This window comes from Corythoichthys intestinalis, chromosome 15 (assembly GCF_030265065.1).
Source record: "Corythoichthys intestinalis isolate RoL2023-P3 chromosome 15, ASM3026506v1, whole genome shotgun sequence".
Lineage (NCBI taxonomy): Eukaryota > Metazoa > Chordata > Actinopteri > Syngnathiformes > Syngnathidae > Corythoichthys > Corythoichthys intestinalis.
In genome coordinates this window covers 42,740,145-42,751,081 of record NC_080409.1, presented here as the reverse complement: position 1 = coordinate 42,751,081, position 10,937 = coordinate 42,740,145, and the positions used below count along the sequence as shown (strand labels likewise).

Sequence of the window (10,937 nt, the reverse complement as noted above, 5' to 3'; positions counted from 1 at the left end):
TCAATTGGTACCACTACGCACAGTCATGGTTGCACTTCCCATCATGCATTTGGGCAGAACAGTTAAATGGCTACAGTGTCATCTACTGAATGCTCAACAAATACACTAGATGGCAAAATTTAGTCACAATATACAAAGTCACATTTACCCTTTAAGAATTACAAGTCTTTCTATCCGTGGATCCCTCTCACAGAAAGAATGTTAATAATGTAAATGCCATCTTATTGTCATAATAAACAAATACAATACTTATGTACTGTATGTTAAATGTATATATTCGTCCGAGTTTTATTCATTTTTTTCTTAATGCATTGCCAAAATGTATATGATCGGGAAAAATTATCAGGAATGATTGGAATTGAATCGGGAGCAAAAAAAAAAAAGCAATCGGATCGGGAAATATCGGGATCGACAGATACTCAAACTAAAACGATCGGGAGTAAAATAACATGATCGGAACAACCCTAATTATTTACCTTCTTTTCATGGCTAGGTTGAAACCAAAGCGGTTGCGCGATGTCTGTAAACATGGGTTTTCAGGGTAAAACAGACAAATTAAAAATAGTTCGGGGGCTTATCGCCCCATGAATCTGCTATGCCAGCTTATAGACACATTGTTCTATCAAACACAACAGTTGTTTTGGCTTAAAATACAGTAGTTTATTTTCAAGAGGGGTGCAAGAGCAGAAACTGCTTTTTCAGCCTTGTCTGTGTTTTCCGCCATATATTTATACAGTGTATGTATGCACAAGTGTGTGGTGTTGTATAGCTGTCCAAACGTGTATCCCAAAAGTATTTTGGGTGGGGAGAGAGTTTTGGAAGGTGGGGGGGTGGACTGAAGAAGAGGAGGAGGAAAAAGAGAAAAAGGAGGAGGGTGGTTTGTCTACAACTACACACCATACACACACACATTAGGAGGAAGAGTGGGTCTCTCCTCTCTCTCGCGTGGGAGAGCTGTTCGCCTTGCCTTGCCGCACCACCACTGGCTGGGGCCAGCACGCCACTTCCGGGATCCGTCATTGCGCTCGCCCACCGCTCGGTGCGCTCACTCAGTGTGTTCGGAGGACGCGAGCCGGCCGCCAAGCTGACAACACTCGCTGACACTCATTCACTCACCAGCCAGCTACCAAGCCAGCCAGACAGACAGCCAGCCGGCAAGCACCAACCAACGGACTTAGAAAGTCATTTCTTTTTTATTGTTTCCATTTTTTTTTACCCTCCTCCCTCGCCGTCCGCTTGTGCAAAAAGTCCACAGTGGGGCGAAGCAGACATTTAAAGGAGACAGAGCGGAGAGGACTTACGGGGGGAGGACACCGGACTATCGCGCACGGCACCCGAAAAACACAAGAAGAGAGAGAGAGGGAGTGAGAGAGAGGGAAAACTTGAACATCATCGCCGAGCGTCATTCATTCATTACCTTGACAACCTCTGGCTTTGATTGACAGCCGGAGTGGCAAAAAGCCATGATAGACGCGACAGTTGACTTTACGCGCCGCTCGTTGATGGGCCCATTGTAACTCTTTTTTTCCCCCCTTTATTTTTTGATACTTTCTGAAAATTATTATTCTTGGGAGGACAATCCGATGCGACGATTGCTACTCAATCAGGCTGGCGAATAGCAAAATTCGCCCAAACTGAACAAAAACTTAGTGGAGAGAAGAAAGAGCTGGGATTTTTTTTTCCACGCGGACGAGTGGGATATTTAATATTACCCCCTAAAAAATATCAGCACGGCTCATTAAAGGAGTTTATCCGAGCCTGATGGCGCAGAGGGTAAGTAAGGCTCCGCTGCACTTTTCCGAAACAATGTTTTCGGTAATCAGCCACTACACTTGGCTGGAAAAAGCGGCCAAAAGTAGCATCGCACCTCGCTAACTTCTCCCCCGTTACGTCCACTCCCGCAGTACGACGAGCTGGCCCACTACGGGGGCATGGACGGCGTATCGGCGTCCATGTACGGGGACCCGCACGCACCCCGGCCGCTCCCGCAGGTCCACCACCTCAACCACGGACCGCCGCTGCACGCCAGCCAGCACTACGGAGCCCACGCTCCCCACCCCAACGTCATGCCCACCAGCATGGGCTCGGCCGTCAACGACGTCCTAAAGAGGGATAAGGACCAGATTTATGGGTAAGCTGTGCATGCTTTTTGCATCAGCTGCTATTTATTTCAGTCCCACTATATTAGGAACTGCACTTTTTCCCTTAGAGTGTAGTGGCGGTTCTGATGTGAACAAGTTTACAAAAAAGTAAAATGCTCTTAAAATCTAGTGTAATTAAAAAAAAAAAAAAAAACATTACCTAACTTTAGTCAATTTAAAAACATTTGATCATTTTTAATTTGAGTACAGTCATTTTGGTGCAAGCATGTTTAAAATTAAAAACAGTTTTGCGTGTAGGAATCTTGAATTTATATAACTGTTATAATAAAACTAAATATATTCACGCAAGGGCGTGAATGTTCTCGTTCTAAATAACAAAGTTTAAAAAAGATGTCACGCAAACACATTTTTTTTGCATTCTTTTAATAAAAATAGTAATAATAATAAAACATACGTCAACGCATAATTCCAAATATTTGACGTTATTTAATAAAATTGATATTTGTAATTTTACCATGCAAAAACGAGCGTCTGAATAACTTGCAGGTTTATTTCTCATCATTTATAATTATACTTTCTATTGTCGGCGCCACACGTTGCTTTGCAAACGTCCACGGTGCTTGACAAATAGACTCTAAAATAAAAGTGTATTCTGCTTAATTGTCTCCGTCGAGTGTGTGTGTGTTTCACTTTTGTGTTGCACTTCTCACGCTTGTCACGGTGCACTTAAGAAAACGTCAGTCTCCGCCATGTGGATCAATGAGAGGTTAAAAATGTGGTTAAAAGCAGCTTATCATAATAAATGGGAAATATTACCATGCAGTTCTTTAAAGTCGTGTAGTGGTTTTTGGGGAAGTTGGAATAAAAAATGTTGGGGGTGAGTAGTTGGTGGATGCATGCACCGGAGTTACCGACACGCTGCGCTGTGCTTAGCCCGTGTTTGCTCGCCCCTGTGCAGGCATCCCCTCTTTCCGCTGCTCGCTCTGGTCTTCGAGAAGTGCGAACTGGCGACGTGCACGCCGAGGGAACCCGGAGTGGCCGGGGGAGACGTGTGCTCCTCGGACTCTTTCAATGAGGACATCGCGGTGTTCGCCAAACAGGTCCAGAGCCAACAGTCACATCATTTGGATTTTATTAAGAAACAAAAAATCTTAAAAGACGTACGCATGTGCATAGAAAACTAACGTTTGCGGGGAAATTGTTTACTTTTAGGTCCGAGCGGAAAAACCTTTATTTTCATCAAATCCAGAGTTGGACAATTTGGTAAGAGTGTCTATTATGCAGCACATTTTCATGCAGGAATATTCGTTTTAAAGATGGATTTTCAATGACTGTTAAATTTGCTTGTTTCAGATGATACAAGCCATACAAGTATTACGGTTTCATCTCTTGGAATTAGAAAAGGTAAAAATCTAAATGTTTTTTTTTTTTTGTCTGACACTTTGCATGTTAATTTATTTTATTTTTTATTATTTTTATTTCTAAACCTGCCTGCTATGTTCGAGTCATGACGTTTTGCTGTTTAGGAATAAATCGTCATATTTAATTCAGGCCTATTTAAGTAGCTCAAGTAACAATTGGTGCTCAATTAAGCCTCTTTGGCGCACGTTATTGATCCGCAAGCGCGTATCTGCTTTCAACTGCATGCCACTTAATACGCCTTTCACTTTATTTGGATTTTGGATTATGATTTTATCTTGATTTTTATTTGTTTGTGCTCGTTACACGTCAACTTGTTGCTGCACGTCTCGGGAGAATAAAAGCGTAAAGCACGGCAACAGTTTGCCTATTGTTTGCCCCCTCACTTAATTTGAGCTATTCGCGCTTCAAGCACTTTCCCTCCACGTCTCGGGTAAAAAAAAAGAAATCATCACATTTGTTTTCCTTTCAAGGTGCACGAGCTTTGCGACAATTTCTGCCATCGGTACATCAGCTGTTTAAAAGGAAAAATGCCAATAGATTTAGTGATCGACGAGCGGGATGGAAGTTCCAAATCGGACCATGAAGAACTGTCAGGCTCGTCGACAAACCTCGCGGATCATGTAAGTAAACGCAACTCTTTCTTTTATTCTGCGTCTGCTTACGGCTTTGATCTTTCCTTTTTTTAAAATTGTTGAGCGAGCTCGCTGCACAATTGATGTTCTAGCTGGGATATTTTTGGCGCCAGCGTCACAGATTTTAAGATTTTTTATTGAAAATTTTTTTCTGACACCTTATCGATTATTAGTTTCTAATTTCCCTTTTTTTGGGTCATGTATAAATCTGATTTTAATTGTTTAGAGACATATTTTTCCCAGCTTTTGAACGCAACGCAGCGTGTTGTCTCTGATATTCTCCAATGTGTTTGGCTTATATTGGCTCTTAAACAGTGTGCGCGCTCGTTTCTTCAACCGGGATGTGCCGGTGAGGTCAAAAGCCAAACGTGCTACAATAGCCTTAGTTATTGTTTTAAGTCTTTTGATTGGGTTCACTCATGCGTGCGTAATCGTGTGTGTTTGTGTGTGTGCGCGCGTGCACTGTGGAAAGACAATTACGTGTTAGTCGCTAAGCTTTAGCTTTAGGCCACTATTATATAAAAAAAAAAAAAACAGAGAGAGAAAGGGGCTTTCCACGCAAGGAGGCTGTGGGAGTGTTGTAAAGCTGCCGTGGATTGTCTCGGAGGTTGTGTGTGTACAAATGTGTGTGCGCGCTCGTCTATTGCAACGTGAGGCTTTAAACATCAATGTCAAGTTCACATTGCATATGATGCTTCTCTCAAAGACCCCTCCTCTTCTTCCATCTCTTCCTCCTCCCACCGCTGCTGATGTTAATGTGTTTAATTGTTTCCTATTGATTACTACTTTTTTCTTACACTGCAGTGTGCAGTTGTTTTGCCACTCAGCCCCCTTTCCTTTTATTTTTTTATGACTGGAGGCTCTGAATTCAATTATAAACACCTAGTGTAGAAAGCAAGTAAACTTAAAATGTAAAAATCCAAACCCCTGCGCTTGTTTAATGCATGCCATTTTCTTGGATGTTATTATCATCATTATTACTATTGAGTCCATGCATGCATGTGAGTTATAGTACACGACGCTTTGCTTGCGACAAAGCCACTTGCTCAATAAGAAGCATTATGCAAAGTCACTACTGTGCACGCATCTGTCGGCTCAGGCTTCAGGCCTTGCACGCACGCGCGCATGCTCACGTACATTTGGGTGCATAGTGTTGTGTCAAGATGGTTCAAGCTTTGTCATAGGATTGGCCTCCTGTCCCCCAAAAAAGTGCTGGAATGAAGCGTGCCGGTGTTCTATATTGCCGATTTAGGTAAAATAATATTTGCAGTGGTAAGATTACTATAAGTACTGTAAATGTAAATGCAAGTATTGTTATAATATGCTTGGACCGAGCAAGCTTTATGCATGCCAAATAATGGACCTGTGTTGGGCTTTACTTACAACTGATATTATCCAAAATGTCTAATTATGATCATTTTTTGTACTTAAAATAAGTTATAGTAATTGACATATACTCACATTTAGTATCAACCTTGCATCAACTTGCCAAATAGTGAATCCGTATTCAGCATGGACTGATTAATCATTTCAAATTGTGATCATACGACACTTTTTAAATTCATATAATAAATTAATTCAAAATGACAACACATGGATAAGTTACACAGCTCAACAATCAACTTGACAAATAGTGAACCCACAATAGAAATAATTATTGATTTATTACTTCTCAATGTCATTGTACCACACCTCTTTTTAACTTGTTCTACGCCCTATGCATAATACGTTTGAAATGGGATCAGCTCAGCTAATGTAGTTGCCAAATGGTGAGCCAAAACAATTTACAACCTTTAAAGGAAAACTGTTTGGTCGAATCGAATTTCACAACATGTCTTGATAGGTAATAATACAGATACTGTTGCATTGTTATGATAATTTAAAAATAAAGTGCAAATTTACAATATTTTTATTATACATTAAAAGGGAACAAAGCCATAACATAGTAAGCTCTTTGTTTTTGAATCCAGTCATGTGTATTAATGCTTATAAAGCGTTTATTACTTTGTTATAAACATTTAGAAACACATAATTGACCCTTATATTTTTAAGTGGTACACAGAAAAATGAGATATGCCCATAAAGATGAGGTAAGGCAGGATGTCATTTATCTTGTAGCCTTTTTACTCATCGGGTGTTTAAACTTTGAGGGATTTATTCCTCTGTTGTGATGCTAGTAAACAATTTATGGTGGACACATTGACTAAATAGTAGAATAATAAACACTGATGTAAACTTTTTGTAAAAAGAAGTTGCTGAAAAAATGTCGTCCTACTTGTATTGCATTTAATTAATTGGTGATTTGACTCCATTTCCCAATGAATTTGCATTCAGTTTTATAGACGATGGTTCTTTTCTCCGCTTTGCATTTTTAATCGGTAGTGCACCCCCCCCGGGGCACCGGTGTCTCATGTGCTGAAAGTTGGTTTTAGTGGCGATGTTGAGGAGGCTGCGTTTGTTTTCTTGCCCTCCCCCTATCTTTTCCTCTCCTCTTTCCTCATACCTGACAGCATCACGAGAAGGCGCACTTTTTATTTACATTTGAATGCAGCATTGTCTTTGGCATGATTGGATTACGGTGGAGCGAAAAAAGGGATGAGAGGCGTTCACTGACGCTGTTGATTTGGTGACTGTCTCTGCCCGTGGAGCCCACCCAGGACTTACCCCCCCCTTTTTTTTTTTTTTTTTTTTAGTCAAACCCATCCATGGAAAATGGGGTAATATAGAGGCGTTAACATGCTCTTCTGTCTTGTCTTAATGAAATTTTCGCTCTGTTCTTCTGGGCTACGTTAAATTAAACACCAATAAACGGGCCTGAATATCCTCAGTTGTAACAAATTTCAGTGCCGTCTTACTTTTTAGGACCTTGCGGGGCTCTCGCGGCTTTGTTTTGGAGATCCTTCCTCAAGGGAGGGAGATAGGAGTTCCCATGGAGGTTACGCTGTTGCTTATCTTGACGCTGCATGGCTGGAAAGAGAGGGGAAAAAAATAGAGTAGGGGAGGAGGATGGTTTAGGCGGAGGGTGTGGGGTGCACTGTTTACATTGGATTTTCTGCAACAGGCAGGGAACTGGTTAAGGCAAGGTAGGCTCACTTGTAGTTTCATTCAAGTGTTGCAATAGTGAGGTCTAGTTTTTAAGATACAAAAACTACTCTGAAGTTGTACTATATGCCAGGCTAGTCCACCGTGAGGTTTAATTTATACTGAATGCTCCATACAGTAGCATACCTGTCAACTCGAGGCCGTGGGCAATCTTACAAATAGTAACGTATGCGCTTACAAACTGGTGACTAATCTTGCAACGTTGTACTGTATATAGCGTGCAATATGAAACAAAAATAAAACTCAATTTTTAAAATAATATGAATGTATTGGTAATATTGTCACATATAACCTGGTGCAATCAAACAACAATCAATATCTTCAGCTACATCATGATTAGGGCTGCAGCTATCGAATATTTTAGTAATCCAGTAATCGACTGAAAATTATATCGATTAATCGAGTAATCGGATAAAACAAATATATTTTTAGGTGAAGAGCAATTATAAATATACATGAGAAAACAAGACATTTCATCTAATCTTGAACCATTTTCAGTCAATCAATGTCTTTATTTTCGATGCATATTGTTGAAAACAGCCAACAATTGCATCTCAGATGTAACTAGAATTTTAAAAAAAAAATTCACTGCTTCCACTCAAATTTTTTTTAGATCTTATAAAAAAATATATATATCTTACCTAAAAATGCCGTTACGCTTGATAACACACATCACTTAAAAGTTAGGATTTTTTCCCACGTGTTTCAATTGAATTTCTCTTTGTGTCAAGCCATTTTTAAGTTCTAGTTAAGTTTTAAGTTAGTCTAAACTGTAAGTCCTGATAGGATTTTGAGTTTTTGCAGTGTCCAAAATAAATGTATGATACAGGCTGTATTGGAGCACATTAGGGACCAGTGCTACTGTTGCTCTGTTTTATCCAGCAATGACTACCGAGCTAAAATTGATAGTTAGCATGATTAAGTTTTTATTTTACACCCTCATCACTCCACAATGCTATGTTATGTTAAAGCCTGTATGTAAGACACATTAGCCACGCATCGACAGTGGTCATAATTAATTGAAACCTAGCCCTCCGCAGGGCTAACGTTACGTGAGCTAGTAGCGACAGTAACGTTAATCTTATTTATTAGCGCTCAGCGCTCTACTGCTTTAAGATGGCGGCTGTTTACTAACGCTGCCCAGACGCGGCCGAGTCTGTCATTTCGCATCTAGTTCAACATACATGTGATCTCTATGAGACGCATCTGACGCTACCTGTTAATACCAACGTAGCATCGTGCAGGCTAGTATTTAGCAACGTCGGTGTCGTTTGTGGCGGCTGTCGGCTGCAGTGTTTTTTTTTTTCCTTCTTCGTCTCCGCATGTGACAGCGCGTTATCCCGCATTAAAAGTAGTCCGAGCAAAACGTGATGCTTAGAGCTGTCAAAATAAACGATTACTCGAGGTGAATAAAATTACTCGGATCAGTTTTTAAACTCGAGTTACTCGAGTTGCTCGAGTACTCGTTTCAGCTCTAATCATGATTACTAAAATTTAACAGTGACTTTTGTTATAATTGTATGTAGTACTTTTGGCAATTTCTATTATGTGCTGGCAATTCAGTTTGACTTGAAGGTAGTTCGTTAGTGTGTCCAATTATATATATTTTTTTCCATTAAAAAAAAAAACTCATAGTAACCTTTGCTATGTTTGGAAATCGTTTAATGTTGTGAATCAACTGTTAAAGTTGTTAAAATTGCAACCGTTTTTGCATTAGTCCCCATCTGTCTACTTTCGACATGTCAAAGTTTTAAAACCGTTTCATTATTTAAGGATAGATTCAAGTCAAGATTTTGCCGATTTAGGAGTATTTTAGATAAAAAGTTACTTAAGTTCACTAGGAAGGTTCACTACAACAGACCCGCTCTGATAAGTCTACTGCTTCAAAATGGCGGCTGTTTATTAATGTCGCCGTCTGTCATTTTGCATGGAGTTCAATAAGCATGTGATATCTAGGCGTAGATTGCCGGCTGTCGGCTACACTCAGGAAATATTGGCGCCACCTAGCCTAGCATCGCGTTTGCTACAGCGTCACAACAAACACTCTTCTCTCTCAGTGTCTCTGACTTTTCTCGCGTCATTCAACCAACGTAGTAACACATCGTAACGCACATTGTCTCGTTGCCGAAACGGTGACAAAATTCGAACGGAGAAAAACGAAACATAATGCACGAAAAACGTAAAGATTTTGAACGTACGGCATACACATTTAAAAATCAGTGCTCACTTATGCAAATTACACCGAAACCGTACAACTTGACAGGTATGCAGTAGTGTACTAGTCCCAAATGTTTGTATTGTGAGACATTGTAACATTTTGCACAGTTTCAACATTAACACAGCTTTTATTTGAAAATTGCAGCATTGTGGATGTACGTAAATTATTGGGGCCTGCTAACAGTTTGAGTAAGTCTGTTCCAATAAACGCCATGTGTTTACAGTACTTTTTTTTTTTTTTTTTTTTTAATCGTCGCTTTGAATACTTCCATAACTAATCCAATAGTGTGTGAGCTTTGGGATTTGGAGAAAGTTTTTTTTTTTTTTTTTGTATTTAGATGGAAATGGTCACCATTTTTGTCTTTGAAAAACATCCACATTCAGTTCTGTTTTCAAAAAAGATTGGAAATTACCTTTGTGCAGTCAACGAAATGTCACAACATTTCATCTAGTGTTGTGTTGCTATGCAGTTCTGTCTAGCCTTACATTTCCTATTTGATTAGTGCTCCCAGGGCCTGTTGGGAGCCATATCTAATCATCATGGCTGCGAGCGGGAGAGAGAAAGGGAGTGAGAGAGAGGCTTTACTCACTTGTTGCATTCTGCGCACCCCCCACCTCACACTGCCTCTTGAAAAGTGCATTGCATGCAATGCAACTGCCACAAGGTCGTTTTCTGCACAACATGCATGGCACACGAACGTATAGTATGAGCCATTCTTTTTTTTTTTTTTTTTTTTAAATACAACGTTTGTGAGTAATGATAGACATTGCTTCACGTCACTTGTCTGTTTTTATGTGCACCGCTTTATTAGGCGCACCTCGATAAAACTCCCCCAGCGAATCCTCTCGAGCATCATCACCATTATAATAACTTTTTATTGAATGTGTTTGGAGAGAGGCGTTGATTTATTTTGGGGTAATTTGGGAAGTCTGTTATTTGTGGTGTACAGGCGCGCGATGTAACATTCGGTACACCTGTGCAATCCTAATAGGATTCTTTATATTTCCAAAGTAAAACAACACAATTTAATAAAGTGTTTGCTATTATTTTCCTAATATTTTGACTTGCACAGGGCACAATACAAACTGTTATGCAAATGACCATATATGTATTATGTATTACATGTATTTTCATATACAGGTAGATATAAATATACAGTAGTATTTTTGTTTTTTCTTTGTTATTATTTTTAATGGGTGTTTTTTTCCTGTAAGTGTATACTTACCAGGGCTGTAACTAACGATTATTTTCATAATCAATCAATCGGACGTTTAATTAAACGATTCATCAATTAATCGGATTATTGTCACTTTAAGTTGTTTTAGGCATGTTGTAAGTAACAATGAAGATGAAATGGATGACTATTTCCTTCAAAAATGATATTTTATCACAGCTTCCTGACTTACAGATGCATAGTCTACAACTATCGATTATCAAATTCGTTGGCAACAAATTTATTCA

The 10,937-nt window shown here is 39.6% G+C and overlaps 1 protein-coding gene across 7 annotated transcripts in view; it reads left to right on the top strand.

Moving 5' to 3' along the window:
- The first annotated feature begins 909 nt into the window (after positions 1-909).
- meis2a (Meis homeobox 2a) overlaps positions 910-10,937 on the top strand; it is a 225,099-nt gene continuing 215,071 nt past the window's right edge. For 3 of the 7 annotated variants that reach the window (XM_057859287.1, XM_057859290.1, XM_057859284.1), the window contains exons 1-6: positions 910-1,773; positions 1,905-2,131; positions 3,061-3,202; positions 3,315-3,365; positions 3,456-3,506; positions 3,995-4,144. In XM_057859287.1, the coding sequence (XP_057715270.1) occupies positions 1,762-1,773; positions 1,905-2,131; positions 3,061-3,202; positions 3,315-3,365; positions 3,456-3,506; positions 3,995-4,144 (633 nt within the window). In that variant the 5' untranslated portion in view covers positions 910-1,761. The remainder of the gene's footprint in view (positions 1,774-1,904; positions 2,132-3,060; positions 3,203-3,314; positions 3,366-3,455; positions 3,507-3,994; positions 4,145-10,937) is intronic. The other 4 variants (XM_057859291.1, XM_057859286.1, XM_057859285.1 and 1 more) reach the window with 3 other exon arrangements.